Genomic DNA, 24,664 nt, shown 5'->3' with positions numbered 1-24,664 from the left:
CACTTGCTTCCCTTGCTACCTTGACAAGGTGCCTCACAACTCTTTGGCACTGTTTCCACATCTGTAAAATGGGGTAGCTTCCCTGTCAGGGTCTTGTGAGCACCAGCTCATAACACAAAGCACTTTATGGCGATATGAGCTAAATACACTTTAATCACATAATGTCTCCTTTAGTGCACTCTGTGCTTTGTCATATAGCTGGGAGGCCCTGGGACTGACCTTCCTGACAGCATGCGCTCCTCATCTATACCCACAGAGAAGTCAGTGTTTGCCCACTAAGAAAAGCGGCTCCAGGAACTTGCTGTTGAAGTTGCAGCAGGGAAAGAAAACACCAAAATCCTTATTCCAACGGTGTTTATTTCATAAAATACAAAACATTCCAGACTTTTCAACTTGGGGTTAACATATGATTATCCTGAGTATGGAACGTAACATACCAATTAGTACCAGAGATCTTTTTTTTTTTTTTTCCAGAGGTCTTATTAAAAAGGCTTCCTTACTCTGACAGCATCAATGGAAGCTAAAAACTACTGTGCTTGGTCTGTGCCCACCTGAGAGGCACCTGACAGCCCTGCAGTAAGTACTCAGGTAACCAACTCCTCATTAAGTCAATTATTAAATAAACTCCATGTTGACAACTAAATAAACAGATCTTTGTCCCTTACCTGAAATTTCAAATTAACACATTATTAGCTCCTCTAAGATCCTGGTAGCGTCTTGGCCCTGCAGCTGCAGACCTACCCGGGCTGGGCCAAATACTGAAAAACAAGAGCCACCTTTGTATGCTGGGCATGACTTTTCCTACTGAGGACAGAAAGGCCAGTCACCCAACCCCTAGCCCAAGGACACCCATGAAATTAGGTTTCTAGCCCAGATCTAAGTCAGCGCTGTCCAAAAGAAACTGAGTCCGATATGCTATTTAACGCTTGTTAGTAGCCACATTTAAAACAAAAAGATGAAATGAATTTTATTATTTTTTTGAAATGAATTTTAATAATCTGTTTTATTTGGCCTAATATATCCCAAATATTATCATTCCAACATGTAATTAATATAAGAAAAATCACTCACAAGCTACTTTACATTTCTTTTCATAGAAGTCTTCAAAATCTGCATTTAGACTCAGGGCACATCTCACTCAGTTCCAGCTGACCACATTTTATGTATTCAATGGTCACAGTTGCCAGTGGCTACCAGTAGTGGAGAACATAGGTCAAAGTCCAAGGTCCAGGTATTTTAATTTACTTATTATTGTTGTTATTATTTATTTATTTATTTATTTTAACCAAAGTTATACACAGTTTAAAGAGCTAAATAGCGTGTTAATAGCGTTTTTTTATAAGAAAAAAAACCCAACTGTTTCTTGTCCCCTCAGACACCTGCTGCCAACCCCTCCCACTATTCCCTGGGTGCTTTCTCCCTGTGTCAAAGTAACATGCTTACACCAGAATCCTGTCCTACAGGTGCTACATGCAGAAGGTAGGGCTTAGCTCTGCCCCACTTCTTTCCCCATCTCTGTAACCATCCCACTTCTCTTCCCCCTTGCTTCCAGTATGAGTGTGTCACAATGTGATGAGTGCGCCCCGTGGGGCTCACACTATCACAGTGAGTGTTCCCCCCCACAGCTGGTGGAGGATTTAGCTTTCTATGGACTGTTGAATCAGTAGCCATTGATTTCCCTACTTTCTAAGACCTAAAATGTTATGGTTATTGTTCTTTATTTCATGTTCTATGTCACCACAGGTTTTAAACCAGTTTTTAAAAAAAATCCCTCTGCTCATGCTCTAGTGGGCTCTAGGGAAGGGGCGAGACAGGTGTGTTCGGTGTGGTCAAGTCACCATCTTTAACTGAAGTTGGCCAGGCTTCTCTGTCATCTACCGAACCCCAAGGAGTTCAAGCAATTAGTCCTTTTCCATCTGCAAATGGAATTTTAGGAGAAGAATGCATTTTAAATGGTGAAAGATTTATACAATCTGAAGAGAAACCAGAGTATGGAAGAATGCATTTTAGACAGAAAATGAACATGCATGCCTAGACTACTACTCTTCCAGTATCCCCCCAGGTGCCCCTGCCTCCAGTCTTGCTCCACTACTGTTCGTTACCTAAGCCGCAGCTAGATAGGTCTGCCCAGAACATAAACTCGTCCGTGGCATTACTCCCAACATAATCTTCATGTTTCTTATACCCCTCAGGTGGGAAAATCCTAACCCCTTAATGGGCTTCTAAGGCCTCCCTGCTCTGTTCTCAGTCTCCCTATCTTGACTTCTGCGACTCTCTCCTTTTTACCCACATGTTCTACACACACCAGACCATTCTGTCCCATGTACTCTCTCTCACTCTAACTCCTGGTTGACCCTCTCCTTGCCTGCACCCCTCTCCTGGGCCACTTTCACACATCCTTCAGATTCCAGTTCAACACAACTTCTCAGGGACAACCTGGGCTAAGTCAGGTATGCAGCCTGAGCTGGGTGAGGACTCTCAAGGCACCACGCTCTTCCTCCTTATTTCTCTGTCATCTCTTAATGACTTGCACCATTTGTAGAATGTCTGTTCAAAGCGGTATATGGTAAACTCTCTGATGGCAGGGACTGTTCTGTTTGGTCCTCTATGGATACCCAGGACCTCCTAACAGAACAAACACCCAGTCTGAATTTATGAAGAATGAATGTAGAAGGCTGAATACAACACTGAGATAGGAGAGGTTCTGAAATACCCTACAGGATGCTCTTATTTTTTCAGAAAGAAATTTATGAAGTGAAAGCATTTAAGAATGATGCTTTTGGTGTGTCTACTTCTGAGCACAAAAGGAGACTGCGCTGAAGGAAAACCAAATAAACCCAGTTATGTTTTCATTTGCTTTGTTTTTACTTTTTGAGAGGGAAGATTTTTTTCATTAATTGAAGCTACATTTATAAACTTTTTTCCAATACGTTAAAGTTTAAGATGCAGAGCCAGAAGTTCTGTTCAATGGAGTGGGAGAGTCATGGGATGATAGAGTGAAGTCAGCTCATGTCCTATCCTCTCCAGGGAGGTTACACAGCCATATCTGTCTCATAGTCCCATTCATCACAACACTCTGAGAATCCGCTTAGAGGAATCTGTATCTGTTTTTGCAGGGGGTAAAATAATCATGATAGTAACTTTTTGCCCAAATCGTGTTGAAAATTTTATCTGATAAATTTGCTTCTTTGCAGAGAGACTAGTCTGTAAGACAGAATAAAGATGCAGCTATAGAAGTGAAACAGCTTTTGGTTTTACTAGCCATGTAACTGTCAGGCTTTTTAGGGGTCCCGTGAGATGGCTTTGCCCCTCAATTTCACTGCAGCGAGAGGGGCGTGTCAATACTCACACTGCCTGTTCCTCCAGCTCCCCTCCGATGCGCTGGGACATGTTCTTCAGCACCCCAATGCTGCCAGAGACCAGCTCCAACTGCTCATCCTGCTGTTCCACGATCAACTGGTGCCAGAGAAATGGGAAATAAGCAATTAAAATCCATCTTACCTGGTTCCAAGCCCAGTACTCTAGCAGCTGCTAGCTTCCTTGCCAACTTGGGACAATTCTCATTCAGAAGCAAAGCCCAGAAATCGAAGGACCAGACCATCGCCTCTGAGAACACACTGCTCAAAAGGCTGGGTTGTCAAGCTACTGATACTTTCTGCTGATCCAACTTGTGAACAGTCAGCAGGCCTGGAAACCACCAAGAGCGATTTACTCTGGTTGACTCAAGTCCCATGAGGGAACAGAGCAGGGTCAAAAGCACCTGCGCTGTGGCCACTGAGACATGGGATGTTGAGGAAGAGGAAGCCCACCGCCAGGGTCAAGGTCTCAATCCACAACAGACTGCCATGGCCTGACTACAAGAGAGAGGCCAGCAAATCTGTGAATGTGGGAAAACTGCATACAGGAGTCCTTTCCTTCCTCCTCAAGGACAAACTAGAGGAGGCCCTGAGGCAGTAGGCTGCCTCAAGGACAACTACTGAGTGATAAATAATTACTTCTAATTGTATTGTAGCCTCTTCATTTTTTACATTAAAAAAAAGTTTGCTTGATTAATAGCAATTTAAGTAGACAAGTAGTTAAACCGGCAGGCCAATGGAAAAAGAACATACAAACCTACATGTATACATAAAACATAATATTTAAGAAGCAGTAGGTTCAATGGATAGATAATCCTCAAATCCTTAGAAACATTATTATTAGCCTCCTTTTTAAAATATAACACATATCTAAAGTAACGATGTAAACATAATCAATCTCATTTTCCTTCTACCCTGTAACCTCCAGCAAAGCAATCATTTTTACATATAATGGAACCAACAATAATTTTCAACGAAAAAACAAGGACTTGATCTTTCTGAAAGTGTTTTGTTGAAATGAACAAAAAACTGAGTGGAGGCGGGGGAAGAGGTTGCTGGGGTTTTGTGTGTGTGTGTGTGTGTGTGTGTGTGTGTGTGTGTGTGTGTGTGTTTTTAAATCAATGGCCTTGTCTGTCAGTTTTGGATGTCTGGTTTGCTTTTCCTAAGAGAGCTAATCAAGCTTGGTTCTCTTGAAAAGGTCGTGCTCTGAAGGAGGTCTTAAAAGCCCTTCGTATACACAATCGTTGCACATGGAGACACAGGCAGCCACAGGACAGGCTCTAGTCCCTGGCTGGCAGAAGAACGGAGGGAGGTGCCCTGACCCCACCCTCAGCCAGCAGCTTCTCAGGTACCTGTTGCTGCGCCTGCTGCTCCTCAATGAAATGGGAGTTAGCTAGCTGGAGCTCACGATCGAGGCGCCCGTATTTGTCTGTTGTCCCGGTGCTCCAGTTCTGGCCACCGCTGTCCCCTAGCAGTGCCTGTGAGAGCAGAACAGGGTGGGGGGCAGCCGGGTCAGGGGAAACAAGCCATTACTATCTGAAAAGCTCCACCACCGTGACAGAAAGAGTTCACATGTTGCTCACAATGCATTTTTCCACAGGGTCAGCCTTTTGTCCAGTGGTGTAGGTTGGTGCCTGCGTGGCACAATTTCAGGAATGCCAGGAAGGGCACCCGCTGCCTCTAAACTCTCCCGATGGGACTCAGAAATGGGCTTTGTCCCATGAAAATACAAATAAAGGTCAACTCTAAGTCAACAAACGCCCATCTGTATACTGCTTTACAATCTAAAAGCACTTGGTCTCTTCAGGCCAGCTCTTCCTAGCACCGTTGGAAGTTCATCAGAGATCCATAGGTTCTAATCTCATTCCACAGGATCTAGAGTCCTTTTTATTCAAGTATGAGCCAAGAAAGTTTTCAGGTTTCTTCGGAAGGAGGCAGAGAGAGCTGCCTGGAATGACAACAAGCTAAATCACAGCCCCTCATGCACAGAAGGCACAAGAACCACCAATGTCTGTTCAATTTTACCCATGAATAGATGCCAGTGCCCTTCAGCTGAACTAAAAGGCTACAGGCTTCCCAAGCAGGAGCTGGCGGGGGGTGGGGGGTGTTTCACAAGCAGGCATTGGTCACAAATGAGCGCCTGACCCTGACAGCCCAGGCAATCACTGGTGCTGAAGTCAGAGCTCTTCACTAGGGTCAGGTTTCCCAATATGAATTCAAGGAAGTTTGTAGCCAGAACAGGATAAGTCTGGAAAAGGGATAAGTCTGCCCTCCATGAAGAAGCTGGCCAGCAATATGAGAGCTCATTCTCATAGTGGGCTCTGACTGGGAGCCCCACGAGCCTGTCTGACTAGTTGGTCAAAGTTACTGCTCATACCAGCCCTGCACAAAGAACCAAAAGATGCTGTACTGGCTCAGATCCTCTTTCCTTGTGGAATTGCCAATCTTTTTACCGGGTACTTTTTATCTCCAGAACTGTTTAAAGCCTGATTACTCAGTTCTCTGTCTGAAAAGGCCTTTGAAAGCCCCTCCAAACAGACACGGACCTCCTCACCTGATTTCGGAGGTGACTTTAGTCAAACAGCCACACTTCAGGAATGGGGATCGGAGAAGCTCAAGACGCAGAGCCTAAGTTTTGAGGGAGTTCTGAGAAGAGGACCAGGATGTCACGAGAGCTACCAGCAGCCCAAGGCCTCCTCAGTCCAGTCAAGAGGCTGCATGGGGACTGTCTTTGGTATAACGTAGACCCAAGGCCTTTTGTACATGGCTCTACTCAACCTAATCTCAGGGCTGTGAAGTTTAAAAGAGCCTGCTCATTCTAAGGCAAAGACTCTAAGAATCTACGGAGGACACTGAGGCTAAGTGACAGTTTTTTCAAGGTCAGAAAAAGTTTATATATAGCACATCATGAGGCTACCAACAGAGAACTGGAGTCTCCGCCAGCCTTTTGTGCTCCTGGGGTCACCATCGGGTCTGTTTTTTTCTGGTCTACACTTAGGTGGACATATGTCATGCTGTTAAGTTAGCTATATGCTTTATTGTGAAGCAGATTCGATTTCATCAGTCTGCCTTCCAGGAATCTACTTTCATGGGAACGAAGATGGAGAGGGCCCAGAGCACCGGAAGACCAGCCTGTGCGCAGGTGCCAGAGCAGGAGGTCCTGGCATGAAGCAGTGAGGCAGGCTGCCTGCTGGAGTGCTTAGAGAAAACTGGCCCTGCCGTTCCCTGAAAATTTGTGACTCTGTGACATTTTACTCAACACCAAAAACAAAATTCCAAGCCATACGTGGAAAGGCAATGTCTAAGTACACATTTAAGTGAGTTCCACTTTTACTACTACTATGTAGTAAAGAATAGTAGTAGAGAATAAAACAATTCAAGTTCAGAGTAATGGAGGCCAAGTGTTCCTTATATCTCACTGTCACAACTGCTCTGGGTACTGTCACTCAACTTCTGTAAGCTCCAGTGAGGACAAAAGGGAACTCTACCAGCCATGGCCATGCCCTTATCTTCTTTCAAGAGTTCATGCCAGATGAGCCGAATTAGCGCCTGGCTTTTCCTAGCATCACTGGCAAGAGGAAGGGAGGGAGACAGGAAGAAGAAACCACAACAATAACTGGAAGAATGAAATGCAGGGAGAGGAAACAGGAAAATTAGGTGAAGTGGTATCTGGAGAACCCCTTCCCTCTCTCTGAACTCTTACAATACTTGTTTTCAAATTTAATGGGTCAACAAACACCCACAGGTCTAAAGTAAGGATTTACCAATTCCTAGTTAGTTAAAAATGATGAGCTGTTCCTTGAATTAACAGTGTACTAAATGGACTATCGGTAACTTTATAAAGTCTGAAAAGAATTGAAGTTAAATCTAAATTTTAGGTGACTGTTATATATTTTTAAAAGGATATTATCAGTTGGAAAGGAATTTCTATCCAAACTGTCTAATTTTAAAAAGATACTTAAGGGGCACATGGGTGGCTCAGTCAATTGAATATTTGACTCTTGGTTTTAGCTCAGGTCATGATCTCACGGGTCCTGTAATCGAGTCCTGTGTTAGGTTCTCTGCTCAGCAGGGAGTCTGCTTGAGATTCTCTCCCTCTACTTCTCCCCCCAGTAGCATGTGTACACATGTGCCCCCTTCCCCTTTGAAATAAATAAATCTTTTAAAAAAAGATACTTAAAAATCAAGGACTAGTCTCTTGCAGCTTTTATTTTTGATATGTCATCATGTGTGCTTGCATTTCTGAAATCAGGTTTCATAATTTATCTGTAACAACTAATAAAAACTGGACCTCATCTCAAAAAAATACAACGATGAAAGATTTGATCTAACACACATGTAAGGTTCCTCTCAGATCTTTACATAAAATTTCACCCATTAAATGTCTAGTTAAGTTCTATGGGCAATGTAACAACAGCTGGAGATTTAAAAACAGCCCGACACGACTGCTCCTCACTTTCAAGGAGCTTGGGGTCCAGCAGAGAAAAAAAGAAGAGAGGAAGCAATTATAGCACTTACCAGAGCCTGGCACACAGAATGTGTGCAACATGTGCAGAGTGAATGGCTGCATATATGGGCTACAGGGATAAGCAGAGGGTGCTATGGGAGCCCTGACCAGAGAAATAGAGGGCATGAGCAAGGGAGAGACAGAGGACAGGGCTGGAGCAAAGGGATCAGACTTTTCCAACACCTGCCGGCCTCAGCACATACAGGCCTTCTGCCTGAACACACTATACACAGACGTCAGCATTTTTTAATTCCAAATACCTAACCATGCGATTTTCTTTGATTGATACTGTGCGTTCAGGTGTTTACTCACCTGTCTGTTTTTTCGTTCAGCTAATGCCTGCACAGATGAAGCTGACATCTGATCCTTCATGTCCTAATGAGATGAGTAGAAGACCAGAAAACACATGAAAACAAAATCATGATTAACATTTTACATGCTAGCAAAATACATACATTACTGTGAATTTTTTTTTTAAAACAAAGAGACAGCATTCTTTAGCTTGTAAGTCTCAAAAATAAAGCAAATAAAAGACTCCCATTCCCTTAAAAAGGAGTAACATGGACATTAAATTCAAATAGGAAGAAAGAGGAAGAGAACTGATACTTCCTGGTTACCTACCACAGGCTGGGAACACCATGGTATGGTTACACACATTATTACTGAGTTTTCATAATGATTCTGTGAAGCTGTATTATTTGTATTTTATAGGTAAGAAGACTGAGATCTAAAACGGCTAAGATCCTTTCTTAAGGTCACACAGTCAGTAAATGGCAATCCTGGGGCACAAACACAGAAGCCTGTGCTCAAGGGCTAGCATCTGCAAACAGAACACATGTGAAAAAAACCACACACTGTAGGATCAAGTATATTTACCATTAAGAACCAGGGAATACTTTCCAGTATTCTATTTTATTTATTTGATTTCTGAATTGGATTCATGTGCAGTATAGACTCTCCTACCTTCCTTTCATAATCTACACCCAATGCAGGGCTCAAACTCACCACCCCAAGATCAAAAGTCACATGTACTACTAACTGAGCCAGCCAGGCACCACCAGTCTAGAGTATTTCTAACACAAGAGTGAATTTCCAGAGCAGCAGCAAAAATAAGTTCGTATGGAAAGAAAAACTGACGGACCCATTACTCAACCTAAAGCAAAATACTTTATTAAATACAACCCCTTTTTCTTATATTTAAAACCACAGCCCGGGCAGCCCGGGTGGCTCAGTGGTTTAGCACCGACTTCAGCCCAGGGTGTGATCCTGGAGACCCGGGATCGAGTCTCACTTTGGGCTCCCTGCATGGAGCCTGCTTCTCCCTCTGCCTGTGTCTCTGCCTCTCTCTCTCTCTCTCCTCTCTGTGTATTCTCATGAATAAATAAATAAAATCTTAAAAATTTTTTTGAAATAATATTTTTTAAAAAACACAACCCAGTAGACTTTCAAATGATTTGAAATGAATACATGATTACTGTAATACAAATTTTCTTTAAAAAAAAAAAAGTTGCCAAAATACTTGATACAATTTTCTGTTGGCAAGTAGGCTATTATATAAATGCAAATGTTGAGGTATTCAGCTCCTAGAGGCTTCTTCCAAGACCCATGACATGCGAACAGCAAATCAGACATTGCACAGTTTTCCTAATTCCTACCATGGTATGTCGGAATAATAATCACCTTGCTTCAACTTTCTAAGCACCCATTTTTATGTTTGGCAAATGCTTACTCAAGCCTAATATGTGCCCACCTGGAGCAGAGAGTAATACAGGCACAGCTCCTGCCCACGTGGAGCGGATACTGCAGTGGAGAAGAGGCAAACAGCAATCCCACAGACACATCAAAAGGTAATCACTGTGTTGGGAAGGAAGGGAACAAAAAGGGCTGGAATTGAATGGGTGATGGACATCACTTCAGAAGGATGGGAGGTAACACTGGAATTGAGATCTAAAGGGTAAGAATGAGCCAACCACCAGAAGAGCTAAAGGCTGAGAATTCTGGGCAAAAGGAAAAGAAAATACAAAGGTACCCTTAGCTCTAGAGAAGGCAGGTTAGGGTGGCTGAAGGAGCCAACTGCATGTTCAGGGCGGGGGACAGAAGAGAAGCTTGGTCCCACATGCAGGGCCTTCAGGCCACTGAGATTTTATTCTGAGGCAGGTGGGCAAACTTTGTTTGTAAAGGAGTAGACAGTGAACATTCAGACCCTGTCATATGCTCTTTGTTGTGTGTGGGTTTTCTAACTATCCTTTAAAAAACATAAAACCATTCTTACATAGATTGTAGGCCTCTGTGCAAAAGCAATGGGAAGAAGGCCTTAAAAATATTTTAAGCAGGGCCATAGAGTGTTCTGGTTCATGATCTAGTTTTATCACTTTGGTTTTTCTGTAGAAAAAAAGTGTTACTTAGAGCAAAAGTAAAGAGATCATTTTATTATAACTTGTCACGATGCAGCAGTGTTGCCCCAGATAAGAAAGGGTGCATCCAGAAGGAGCAAGCTCCTCACAGTTGGAGGCCTTCAGCAAGAGTATACATGAGCCCTTGGTAATGACACGGGGTAGGTAGCACATCTGAGGGGTGCTCCATCTAGGGCGCAGCTGACCCAGAAATTCTAGGATTCTCCACCTATTTCATCTGTTGACAAACCTTAAGAGACAAAAAATAAAAGCCCATCCATAGAAACTGAGAAAAATACACTTAGTAAAAGAAAATATTCACCATAAAAATAAAAACAAAGATATTGGTATATTTAAAACAAAGGGAATTCAGTGACAGAAGCCATATTTCTTAAATGTGTGAGATTTACTTGAGTCAGTCACCTGAGATGGGTGTTAAAAATGCAGGTCCCTCAGGCACCTGGGTGGCTCAGTTGGTTAAGTGTCTGACTCTTGATTTCAGCACAGGTCATGATCTCAGGGCCATAAGACTGATCCCTGAGTTGGGCTCCACGCTCAGCGTGGAGTCCGCTTGAGATTCACTCTCTCCCTCGCCTCCCCTCCCCCTGCCCCCCGTTTGTGCCTGCATGCTCTCTCAAAATAAATAAAATCTTAAAAAAAAAAAAAATGCTGGTCCCTGGACCCCACCCAGACCTACTCAGGCAGACTCTAAGGTACAGCTAACAAGTGCCCAGGTGAGTCTTATGAATTCTGAAGTTTCAGTTGCTCTGGTCTAGATTCTAGAAGCCTTAAAGTAAGACTGTCACCTAATTATTTCCTGGCCTGTGGGCTCCTAATTATCAATTAGAGCTTAAGATGATATTCAGATATTTAAATAATAATAATAGTACAATCCTATATATATTATTAACTATAGAGCAAATATCTGAAATGTTCATAGATTTGGATAATATATGCTTTAAAAAATGCATTTAATATATTTTATAATAGTCTTTTTCAAGACAATGAACATTACTTGCATAATGAAAATATCAACACGTGTATGGAAAAAGTAACTGAAGTTCAATTAACCTTTGAACTTCATCTGTAGGATGTGTTTTTGCTGTTAGAAGTCAGGACAGTCAACAGGGAAATAAAGAATGTAAAGGAGCACAAGGAACCTTCTAGGGGGTGCTAGGAATGCACTGGAATGCTTCTGGGTGCTGTTTCCATGGCTATGATCAGTTTACAAACTCTTAAAGCTGTATACTTGGGATACGTGCACTTTCCTCTATTGTTATACCTCAATAAAAATGTAAAAAACAACAACAAAACACTACTGTTCTGGAACAATGGCTGGAAGGTAAACTGGACTCTGAAAAAAACTTGACGTTTTGTATCAAGAGCCTTGATATTTGTATCAAATATTCATGGCCTTGACCCAGCAAGTCCACTACTAGGATTTATTTTAAGAAAAAAAAGAAAGAGAAAGAAAAAGAAAACAATATAAAGAGGGCGCCTGGCTGGCTCAGTTGGTAGAGCATGCAACTCTTGATTGTAGGGTTGTGAATTAGAGTCCCACGTTGCATGTGGAGATTACTTAAAAACAAAATCTTAAAAAAAAAAAAAATGTTGGGATCCCTGGGTAGCGCAGCGGTCTGGCGCCTGCCTTTGGCCCAGGGCGCGATCCTGGAGACCCGGGATGGAATCCCACGTCGGGCTCCCCGTGCATGGAGCCTGCTTCTCCCTCTGCCTATGTCTCTGCCTCTCTCTCTCTATCTGTGACTATCATAAATAAATTTAAAAAAATAAAATAAAAAAATAAAAACAAGTATGGATTTCCTTTAATTTAAAAAAATAAAAATGCTTATGATTGCTTAACATTATGATCACTCTAAAAATACAACTATTATGCGTTACGAAAATGAGAAAATATAACAAAGTTCTGTGTTTATTATTTTGAGCTTTGGTTTCTTTTCCTATTTTTTTCCTCTTATGACATTCTTCTAATTTTCTTTAATGAACATGTATTACTTTAAGGAAATATATATTTTAAAAGTTCCAGTTTTTAAAGTTTCTGCTTAATAAAATATGTGTGTGTGCGCGCGGGCAGGGGGCAGTTAGCCCTGATGGCTGTGACTTCTCCAATTGCTGTGCAGTATTCATCCTGTGTGTGGCCACAGCAGCAGGTAAGGTGCCCAGCTTTCACTTCCACAGGATGGCATTTTTTCTACATAGGTTAAAAGCTGTGAGATACCACACAACAGATTACTTCTTATTAGGGTTTGGAATTTTAAGCTAAGTTACTAACCAGTTTAATAAGGGTATTCTATCATAATCCATCAGGCCAAAACCATAATCAATTATTTTCTCTCTAACACATGAAGTTTAGAACCGGCAGACAAGAAACACCTAGCACCAATACAATTTGGTTCATCTGCCAAAAGAACAATAAATATCTGTTATTTACGCTCTTGTTCCCATTACAGAGCGTCCTCTGAAATCACTGAATGGGACACTATATATCCCAGTACTTCCCACTCAGAAGTCTCATGTGCCAATGTCCTCTGTGCTCAGACCGCACACACCTCACCCTTTTTAGTTAATCATGTCTGTCTTATGATGAAACGTAAACAATTCTTGGGTTGGAACAAGTTTTTTTTTCCCCCCCAGGGGGGTGTATAGTTCTCCTTGCCTTTAAAAAGTTAAAGTTAGAGAATGTCTGTGAGGACTATTTAGTTGATAATATGTCAAGCCTAGAGAGGCTAAGTGACTTGCCATGATGAAATTTATTAAGGTCACAGATGAGCCTAGAACTTAGGTTCCCTAGCAGTTCATTCCCTGTGTCCCTCTTGTCATACACTGCAAAACTTTCTTCTACTAGGTTAAAATGAGATCACTTCTGGTACATATTTTCACAACAGAAAAACTGCACATGTAAATCACTGATGCGTAGGTAACTCCAAAATGTAAAAATGATTACTTCAAAAATATGAAAGGCTGGGATCCCTGGGTGGCACAGCGGTTTGGCGCCTGCCTCTGGCCCAGGGCGCGATCCCTGGATCGAATCCCACGTTGGGCTCCCGGTGCATGGAGCCTGCTTCTCCCTCTGCCTATGTCTCTGCCTCTCTCTCTCTCTCTCTCTGTGTGTGTGTGGCTATCATAAATAAAAATTTAAAAAATATATCAAAGGCTATATTCACACACACAAAAAAGAATATTTTCCTTTCTTCAGTAAAAACTGCGAGCAAAACTTAGGACAAAGCTAGGACAAATGGTGCAACCTTAAAAGACATTTGGGGAAACATACATAAACAAGACTCTTGAAACAAGGGAGGCTTCTAAAAGCAAAACCAAGGATCCCTGGGTGGCTCAGCAGTTTAACGCCTGTCTTTGGCCCAGGGCCTGATCCTGGAGTCCCAGGATCGAGTCCCACGTCGGGCTCCTGGCATGGAGTCTGCTTTTCCCTCCTCCTGGGTCTCTGCCTCTCTCTCTCTCTCTCTCTCTCTCTCTCTATGTCTATCATGAATAAATAAATAAATAAATCTTTAAAAAAATAAAAGCAAAACCAATGAATGTTCGTTGAAAAGAAAAACAAGACGTAATTCTTCAGAGAAAACAACCACACACACACAAATGTACAATGTATCGCTGACTCTCCTAAGAAGGAGAAAGCACAACTGGCATCAATTGTGGATCAAAATGTATTCTTTTTGGAGCAACTAAATGAAAACCTCCTGATAATGGTTAACAATGGTTAATGGTTATGTAAACTCCATAATCTTGTGATATACAAATCCCAAAATCAGAGCTTGGTCTTAAGTCTCCTTTCCCAAATCTGCTCACTTTCTGATCCCACTCTAGCTCCTCCAACTAGAACCCAGAGATCTCTGTATATGAAGGCTGCTTAGCTAACTGCAATAATATTCAATCAACACATGGTGCTTTAAAAAGAAAATCAAGTTAGCATCATTACTACCTCCTTCTCTTTTTACAGTTTCAATTAGAATTTATTAAAACAAGATCAGCAAAAGCTCAGTTAGGTACTGTTAACCTATAACCAGCAAACAAGAACAGCTTCCCCCAAAGGGGTCATAATTAAAACAAGAACGATTAAAAACTGTATAATACTCAGTTGGATTATACAGTTAAGTATGAAAAAAATATATATATAGTTAAGTATGATTTAGAAGACTTCAACTCTAAAAGGACCACAACACTATGAAGGATGGACTGGATTTAAAATATTTCTTTCAAAGAATGTACTTGAAAAACCTTTTCAAGTATTAGAAAATGAACTTTGGTTTCTACTTCTAATTCTACCAACTTAACTTATAATACATTTACCTCTGAATTTCAATTTGCAAAGTACTATCTTGCAAAAGGAACAAATACAATGACTGAATTCAGGAATATATGCTTCACTGCAAGGTGCCACTTAAATACCAGCCTCTACATTAGTGTATTTCGTGGGACGCCTGGGTGGCCTAGTGGTTGAGCATCTGCCTTTCGCTGAGGGTGTGATCCCAGGATCCAGGATAGAGTCCCACATCGGGCCCCCTGTAGGGAGCCTGCTTCTCCCTCTGCCTATGTCTCTCTCTCTCTCATGAATAAATAAATAAATCTTAAAAAAAAAAAGTATCTTTCAGAAAATCTATTACAAAAAATTTAAAAAGCAAACTATATTTATAAAATAAATAATTGGAAATATACCTTATTAGAATAAGGGGCTTTCTTATCAGAATAGCATTCTGAACTGGCGAGCAATTAGGAGTGTCTAACCCAAATGCTCAGTGTATAGAGATGGTGTACCTAGGTCCAAAAAGGTTACTGGCCCATTAAAGTGTGGGCTTATTTAACAATAATTTAGATATATGTATATAGAAAGGCAACTAATGAATAAAAGAAGAAACAAGAATTAGTTAAAGTTCAGTGATAACCTACCATTTGAAATAATTTCAAAAGGAAATCACATGACATAAAGTCTTTGGCAAACACATACTAAGGTTCCTGCCTAAGATGACTCCTAAAAAGCCATATGTTAGCGCTGGTATGATCCCAAGTTTCTTTATTCAAGGAAGCTGCTTTCTAGTACATATGTTAAAGACAGCTGGTTCTCTTACATCTAGTTATGCTAATCAAATGGCTTAGCCATATAGTTTCAAAATACAAACATATCTCAAGGAGACGAGATTTGACTTAAATGATATTTTCTCTTAGGTTTTTTTATTTTTTTAAACAATAGGTTATTAGCTCTATAATTTGAAACTAACGACTTATTCAGTTGGATTTTTACATTCTGATGGATGCTTGCTCTGGAAAGCTCCCGAAAGGCTGTCAAGAAGTTGTATATGGAAATGTCAGTAACATGGGTTGCAAAAGTTCCAGAAACAATTCAGATGGTGGAAGAGGCCGCTATCCAAACCCGGTAAGAGTCACTCTTCACAATGTAAAGTGATTACCAATCAATCAAGAAACCAAATGGTTTCTACAATAGTAATTCTTCCTTTTGTCCAAAAATACAGTATACCAAGAAGTAACAAGGCAAAGAGATCACTGGTTTGGAGGAACGACAGCCAAGGAAAGTAACCTCCCCAAAGCCAGTCATCTACTCTCATTTTTGCTCTAAGAAATAAGCCTGACAATACTAAAAACAAGTTTCTTTATTTGAATCAGAGAAATTGTGAGGGATACTGGCATTTCATTCATACTAAAAAGCAGTTTCAGAGTTAAACCTACTAGTTTACAATTAAGAAAAAGTTCTGAGAAGAGTAGCTATGTCTTGCACAAATAACACGTAAGATCGTATTTCTTACCCTGACAACCTGCCGAGTACTTGTGATGAAGGTTTTTCTTATACTCAATTCAGTCGCATCGAGGTTGAATTTTCTAGGGTTTGCTTCAACTATGCGTGGGTCAAAAAGTCAAGGGAAAGCAATTTTATCATTAGAAGCCTAACAACAACATCATGTTAAACCACAAAATCTCTCAGAGGCAAGCAACAGTATCCAGCTTAAATGTTTTCTTAAGACACGGTCAACTTGCCACACATCATTCTCAAACCTTCTCCTCCCACCACTATGAGGATCTCTGTGCCTCCAAATGGAGAAGACCCACCGGGTTAGGAAACACAGCCTCTGCTGACTGAGTTCACTAGGAATCCATGGCTGGCTGACTACAGCTGAACTACGCTCTCCCAGACACCTGCCAGCATTTGGTAGCTACTCTTTTCTGACTATAGACCACCTTTCCCAGGACAGCTTTGCATACCTTTTTCATCTGCTATTCCAAACCACTCTACTCATGTCAAGAAGCTAACCCTGCTTATTAATCCAGAGGCTGAGGCTTCTTCTGGTGTACAACACAGTGATTCAACAATCTCACACATTATTCAGTGCTAATTATGATAAGTGTACTCTTAATCCCCAAATGTACAAACTGAAGTCATTATTTAAGTAGCTGTATCAAGTTTATCTGAGAAGGACAAAATTCAATTTTTCTTTCAACATTCTCCTAATCTCCTCACTCCCAGTCCGGTCCTGCCACCCCATGTCAGATACTCGCATGGCTCTCTGGTCTTTTCTCTTATAGTCTGCTAATATATAGCGTTATTTGATTAATGTCTGTTCCCCTGTCCTTTGAGCTCCTCGCCACTCCCCACCATCTGGTCTGTGAGGGCTGGTATACTGTTTTGCCTTAATCCAATCTCAGGGACACCTGGGTGGCTCAGTGGTTGAGTGTCTGCTTTCGGCTCAGATGGTGATCCTGGGGACCTGGGATCGAGTCTTGCATCGGGCTCCCATGGGGAGCCTGCATCTCCGTCTGCCTAGGTCTCTGGCTCTCTCTGTGTCACATGAATAAATAAAATCTTAAAAAAAAAAAATCCAATCTCAGTATCTAACAAAATATCTAGCCTGTGGTACACTCAATGATTATTTGCTGAATGAATGATGAATACACAGGCATACATTTTATTGTGCTTTGTTTTACTGCGCTTAAGCAGACACTGGTTTGTTTTGTTTTCTTTTTTACAAATCGAAGGCTTCTGGCAACCTTGTGTCGAACAACTCTATCGGTGTCATTTTTCCAATAGCATTCGCTCACTTCATGCCCCTGTGTGACATTTTGGTAATTCTCTCAGTATTTCAAGCTTTTTCATTATTGTAGTTGTTATGGTGATCTGATTGATTGTGACTCACTGAAAGCTTAGATGATGACTAGGAATTTTTTAGCAATGAAGTATTTTTTTTTTAAAGATTTTAAGTAATCTCTACACCCAATGTGGGGCTTGAGCTTATAACCCCCAAGATCAAGAGTCACATGCTCTACCTACTGAGCCAGCCAAGTGCCCAGTAATAAAGTATTTTTAAATTAAGATATATATATATATTGTTTTTAGATGAAATACTATTGCACTTAACAAACTACAGTATAGTGTTGACACAACTTTTAATATGCACCAGGAAACCCAAAAAATTCACTTGAATTGCTTTACCACGATACTCAACTTTACTGCTATGGTCTGTAGCCAAACTCGCACTATCTCCAAGGTGTGCATGGATTTGCTAACAGTGCTGCCCCTTTTCTCACAATTTTCTGTGTTCCCAATTTTCTTCTCTTCCCTCCATCTCAAGTATCTCCCTGTACCTGTGCTTCTGATTCTACCCTCTCATTTTGCTCCACTAATTTTTAACAATCTACTTTTTAAATAATTTTAAAACCATCTAGGATCACTATGATTAACAGAAATATAAAGATTATGCCCTCCACACATCAACTCTATATGAACCTGAAAAGCTGGTTTCCTAGATTGCACTTATAGAGAGAACAAGAGAGAATTGAGAATATGCAACTGGCAGATCTTCAAAATTTGTGATTAACTGGAATTTTTCTAGCTGAAGAAAAACGCTATGGTTCTCTGGTTCATCAGTTAGGTCAGTGGACTTACTGAACACCAACAGCATGACTTAACGTAACAGATCTACTTTTATTAAGTGCAGTTTCATGATACAAAATGCCTCTCTGATGGACAGTGGCATTGTAACATCACTTCTTGAACAGGAAAAAAGTCCACAAAAGGATTTTCTTTTGGTTCCTAATTAACAATGTAGGACACTGGTCTGTATTCACGTCTATGTAATAATGACTGCTGACACTCACAGAAGCTCACTGTGTAGCAGGCACCACACTTACCTGCTAACCTTGCAACAACCCTATGAGACAGGTACTACTATTATCCTAACTTTCTACCAAGGAGGAAACTGAAGCGGAGAGCAATGTGCCCAGAGTCATACAGTCAGTAACTGGTGTCGCCAGGACTTGAACACACAGTCTGACTTCAGGGTCCGAGCTTATAACCACTGCACTATATAATGTCTTCACACTGCCGGATTTATCACACACCATAGATGAATGTGGCCCCTATGCCTTCGTTTACTAGGCAATTATTTCAAGTGTGGCATGATACAAATAACAGCAACATCAATCAATTATAAAAGGAAATATCTAATTGATGTACTTGAGACATCTTGAGAAAAACTTGTTCACTTGTAAACTTGTTCTGTTTATCCCAAAGGCATAGGCACCATAGAAAAGGATATTGATGGTCTCATCAAGGTCCTCCAAATCCCATTCTATGCTCCGGAGATTATTTCTCAGCTCATTAGTGGTCCAGTCGATTTCTTCCCTCGTTGCTGTGGAGGGATCTTGGAGGAGCTCTGTCCATCTCTGAAATAATCCCTGGGCAGTGTTGACGGCTTTCTGTACCTCTCTGTAATCAAGGTGAAGGGAAAGGACAGAAATCACAGACAACATGTTCCATGAACAAGTCAACTACTGCCTGACGTAAGTTAACACTTATGATCACATACCATATTCAGCAACTACCATTCCCAAAAGTGTTTTCTGAGCTTTAAAGAAAGCTCCTCCCGGACAAATATCAAAGTTCAACCCTTTAAAAATAACTGTATTATATTCTAAACTGATCTTGGAATAAAATAGTCATTATTTAAGTAGCTATTTCAAATTTATTTCAGAAGGACAAAATTTAATTTTTCTCTCAACAGACTATACTTAAAAAGTCACATAAGAAGCAATCCTACAAATTAACTGAAGTGCCACATTAACATTAACATATGCTGCCATTCGGTGTGATAGTAATTTATATTCATATGAACAAATCCTAACACAGCTTTCCTTTTCTTGGGGAGCGAGGGGTGGTGTGGGTGAAAAGGATAGAAGAAGGGCTACTTATGTAGCTAGTCTTTCAGAAGGGAAGTATTTTATTTTATTTTATTATTTTTTTTAATAATAAATTTATTTTTTATTGGTGTTCAATTTGCCAACATACAGAATAACACCCAGTGCTCATCCCGTCAAGTGCCCCCCTCAGTGCCCGCCACCCAGTCACCCCCACCCCCCACCCTCCTCCCCTTCCACCACTCCTAGTTCGTTTCTCAGAGTTAGGAGTCTTCCATGTTCTGTCTCCCTTTCTGATATTTCCTACCCACTTCTTCTCCCTTCCCCTCTATTCCCTTTCACTATTATTTATATTCAAATAAATGAGACCATATAATGTTTGTCCTTCTCTGATTGACTTATTTCACTCAGCATAATACCCTCCAGCTCCATCCATGTCGAAGCAAATGGTGGGTATTTGTCATTTCTAATGGCTGAGTAATATTCCATTGTATACATAAACCACATCTTCTTTATCAGAAGGGAAGTATTTTAATCTGAGACTTAATTTTTTTTTAATTCCAGTATAGTTAACATACAGTATTAGGTGAGTTTCAGCTATACAATACAGTGATTCAAAAATTTCATACATTACTCAGTGCTCATCATGGTAAGTATACTCCTAATCCCCATCACCTTTTTCACCCATCCCCCCATCTACCTCCCCTCTGGTGACCATCAGTTTGTTCTCCATAGTTAATGAGTCTGTTTCTTGATTTGTCTTTTTCTCCGCTGCCCATTTGTTTTGTTTCGTAAATTCCACATGAGTGAAATCATATGGTATTTGTCCTTCTCTCACTGACTTATTTCACTTAGCATTATATCCTCTAGCTCTATTCATGTTGTTCTCCAAATGACAAGATTTCATTTCTTTTTTGGCTACATAATATTTCATTGTGTGTATATGTATATATATATATATATGTATATGTATACACACACCACATCTTCTTTACCCATTCATCTATCAATGGATACTTGGGCTGCTTCTGTATCTTGGTTATTGTAAATAATGCTACAATAAACATAAGGGTACATGTAACCCTTTAAATTACTGTATTTGTATTTTTTTAGTAAATATCTAGTAGTGCAATTCCTGGGTGGTTGGGTAGTCCTATTTTTGAGGAACTGCTATACTGTTTTCCACGGTGGCTACACCAATTTGCACTCCCACCAGCAGTACATGAGGGTTCATATTTCTTTGCATCCTCGCTAACACTTGTTTCTTGCCTTTTTGGTTTTAGCCATTCTGACAGGTGTGAGGTAATACCTCATTGTAGTTTTGATTTGCATTTCCCTGATGATGAGTGATGTTGAACATCTTTTCATGTGTCCCTTGGCCATCCATATGTCTTCTTTGGAGAAACGCCTGCTCATGTCTTCTGCTCATTTTTAATTGGTTTTTGGGGGGTGTTGAGCTGTATCAATCTTTTATATATTTTGGACACTAACCCTTTATCAGATATGTCATTTGTAAATATTTTTTCCCATTCAGTAGCTTGTCTTTAATCTGAGACATTTTTAAATCCAAAATCTCACTAGAAGATTTTCTAATATTATAGCTTTAAACATATATAGGTATACAACATACATATAGCAAATGAGTGTGTTTCTGGCTTAGAAAAATTAAACTAGGCCATTAAATGGTATGATTGAGAATGCTTTCAAATTAGATATAGCCACAAGGTTTTAAAAATTTTCTCCATTTCCATTCTCAAGGCTTGGGAGAATATTGCCAAAATGTCTATACTACCCAAAGCAACCTACACATTAAGTGGTATCCCTAACAAACTACCAACAGTATTTTTCAGAGATAGAACAAACAATCCTAAAATGTATATGGAACCACAAAAGAGCCCACATAGCCAAAGCAATCTTGAAAAAGCAAAACAGGGGCACCTGGGTGTTGCTCAGTCCTTGAGTATCTGCCTTTGTCTCAAGTGATCCAGGCCGGGGTCCTGGGATCAATTCCCCCCCAACCCCTCCCCCCACACACATAGGGCTCCCTATAGGGAGCCTGCTTCTCCCTCTGCCTAAGTCTCTGCCTCTCTCTGTGACCCTCATGAATAAATAAGTAAAATCTTTAAAAGAAAAAAGAAAAAGCCAGAGGCCTCACAATTCTGGACTTCAAGCTATATTACAAAGCTGTAGCTATCAACAGAAAAAATATGATACTGGCACAAAAATAGACACAGAGATCAATGGAACAGAATAGAAAACCCAGAATGGACCCACAAGTATATGGTCAACTAATCTTTGACAAAGCAGGAAAGAATATCCAATGGGAAAAAAGACAGTCTCTTCCACAAATGGTGTTGGGAAAACTGGACAGCAACATGCAGAAGAATGAAACTGGGCCACTTTCTTACACTATACACAAAAACAAATTCAAAATGGATAAAAGACCTAAATGTGAGAGAGAAAATCATCATAATCCTAGAGAACACAGGCAGCAATCTCTTTGATATTGGCCACAGCAACTTCTTACTAGGTATGTCTCCTGAGGCAAGAGAAGCAAAAACAAACTACTGGGACTTCATCAAAATAAAAAGCTTCTGCAAAGCTAAGGAAACAATTAACAAAACTAAAAAGCAACCTTCAGAATGGGAGGAGATATTTGCAAGTGACATATCTGATAAAGGGTTAGTATCCAAAATCCATAAAGAACCTAACAAGCTCAATACCTAAAAAACAAATAATCCCATTAAGAAATGGGCAGAAGACATGAATAGACATTTTCCAGAGAAGACATACAGATGGCCAACAGACACATGAAAAGATGCTCAACATCACTCATCATCAAGAAAACACCTCAAAATTACAAGGAGATATCACCTCACACCAGCCAAAATGACTAAAATTAACAACACAGGAAACAATAGATGTTGGCGAGGATGTGGAGAAAGGGGAACCCTCATCCTCTGTTGGCAGGAATGCAAACTGGTGCAGCCAATCTGGAAACAGTATGGAGGTTCCTCAAAAAAGTTAAAAATACAACTACCCTAAAATCCAGCAATGACACTACTAGGTATTTACCCAAAGGATACAAAAATACTAATTTGAAGGGTTACATGCACCCTGATGTTTATAGCAACATTATCAACAATATCCAAATTATGGAAAAAGCCCAAGTGTCCATCAACTGATGAATGGATAAAGAAGATACACAGATACACATACAGAGGAATAATACTCAACCATAAAAAGAATGAAATCTGTCATTTGACTTGAATGGAGTTAGAGAGTGTTACGCTAAGCAAAGTTAGAAAAAGACAAATACTGTATGATTTCATTCACATGTGGAATTTAAGAAACAAAAAAAAAGGAACATGGGTTGATGGGGAAGAGAGGAAAACCAAGAAGCAGACTCTTAACCGTAGAGAACACACTGATGGTTACCAGTGGGGAGATGGGGGAGGAGAGATTTGGGTTGAACAGGTGATGGGATGAAGGACACTTGTCCTGATGAGCACCCAGTGATGTATAGAAGTGTTGAATCATTCGATTCTATACCTAAAACTAGTATTACACTGTAGGTTAACTGAAATTTAAATTAAAACTCGGAAAAAGAAATAAAAGTGAGATTAAAAAAAAAAAAAAAAAGACCAACCACTCTTGAGGTAGCATTCTATATTGGCGTAGTGAGAATGACACTGTAACTTTTTGAAAGTGCAAATAAAAATAGACACAGAAAAGAAAAAAAAATCTGGCCTTCTAACAATGGGTCTATAGCCACAATTTAAATGTTATAATTGAATACTACTGCATATAAAAGCCAAAAAGGAATCATTTTGTAACCATATGGTCTCTTGTGTACAAAGATAATCTTCATGCACCTAAACTAAGAGATCTGCTTTGATCCTTCAATAATTTCTTAACCACTTCACAGTGGTTAGTGTGTGAACAGTAGTGTTCACTTGAGGTGTTTGCTGCCTATAGCTTTAAGACAGAAACTGCATGCATCCTATTCCCTCTGACAGTTTAAGTACCAAAAGATAAAGCAGTGACAAGATGAAGAAAGGTGCCTTACAAGAATATTTCAGTTTAAGAATACTCATGAGAGCTAAAAGTTGAGTGTTAAATAGAGAATACAGCTCTTGGGCCAGGCTTAATATCTCATTGAGCTATGTGGCCAACAGTGACATCTCTCCAGGTCTCTTCAACACCTGGTTTGTGGGTTAGCAGAGTCCTCTCATTGTTCCTCCCATCTCAGCCTATACTTTCAGTGCTAATGAGAAACTATTTAATAGAAAAAGGGGAAGGACGAAGTGTTTTTACTTTCTAGTAAGGTTTCTGGTTGATTTGGTGGAGAAAGAGGTACGTATCTTCCCATAGTACGAGGTACTTGGTGTATTTGTAAGAGTGGAAGAGAGTTAGAGGTATCTATAATGATATCTCATCTTGAAGAATTTAAGAATAAGCAATTCTGTAAGGTAAATATAAATTCCTTTTTGAGAACTAGAAGCCTTAAACCAAAGAAGCCTCAGGCCAGGGCATACCACATGCTCCACTACCAGAACACAGCCATGATGCTGGAATTAAATTCTCTTAAGTAGCAATCCATACCTTTGTTTGATCTCAGGGCTCCTTTGGACCCTTCAAAATTAATGAAGACCCCAAAGAACTTAGATTGATGTGGGCTACTTATCTATCGCCATTTACCATATTAGAAACTCAAATAGTCATTTAAAAAAAGTATTGATCAAGTAATCAAATATAATGAGCCTGCTACATGTTAATGTTTTTGCAAAAAAAACCAAATTTCTAAAACAAAAAAAATACAGTTTTTCACGTTTGCAGATCTCTTTAATATCTGGTTTAATAGAAGACAGCGGATTCTCATATCTCCTTCTATGTTCAGTCTGTTGACATGTTTTGTTGAAATATATGAGGGAAATCCAGCCTCATATAGATAGACAGATGGAAAACAGAGGAGTGTTTTAATAGCCTTTTTAGATAATTGTGGATATTCCTTTTTGGCGCTGTACCAAAACTCAACAAAGTGGCAGTTTCTTAAAGGTTAGTTGCAATGTGGAACATGAAACTGTATCAGAGACTTTTTGAACCCTTCATGCATTATAATCCATTGCCCTACCTGGTATTTTGAATGGGTCTTTTACCTACCCATGTTTGACTTTATCACATGTACTGGTCTGGTCATCTGGAAAGTATTAGTTTACTCAGTATCACAC

General features: G+C 40.1%; 1 protein-coding gene across 2 annotated transcripts in view; it reads right to left on the bottom strand.

Moving 5' to 3' along the window:
• The window catches only part of STX6 (syntaxin 6), a 53,105-nt gene that overhangs the window by 12,777 nt on the left and 15,664 nt on the right, over positions 1–24,664 (bottom strand). For both annotated transcript variants that reach the window (XM_026001129.2, XM_026001130.2), the window contains exons 2-6: positions 18,836–19,005; positions 16,052–16,146; positions 8,176–8,238; positions 4,709–4,834; positions 3,350–3,456 (exon numbers count right to left, since the gene is read on the bottom strand). In XM_026001129.2, the coding sequence (XP_025856914.1) occupies positions 3,350–3,456; positions 4,709–4,834; positions 8,176–8,238; positions 16,052–16,146; positions 18,836–19,005 (561 nt within the window). The remainder of the gene's footprint in view (positions 1–3,349; positions 3,457–4,708; positions 4,835–8,175; positions 8,239–16,051; positions 16,147–18,835; positions 19,006–24,664) is intronic.

Source organism: Vulpes vulpes, chromosome 13 (genome assembly GCF_048418805.1).
Source record: "Vulpes vulpes isolate BD-2025 chromosome 13, VulVul3, whole genome shotgun sequence".
NCBI lineage: Eukaryota > Metazoa > Chordata > Mammalia > Carnivora > Canidae > Vulpes > Vulpes vulpes.
Note: the sequence above shows the minus strand (reverse complement) of the source record. Positions and strands in the feature narration are given on the sequence as shown.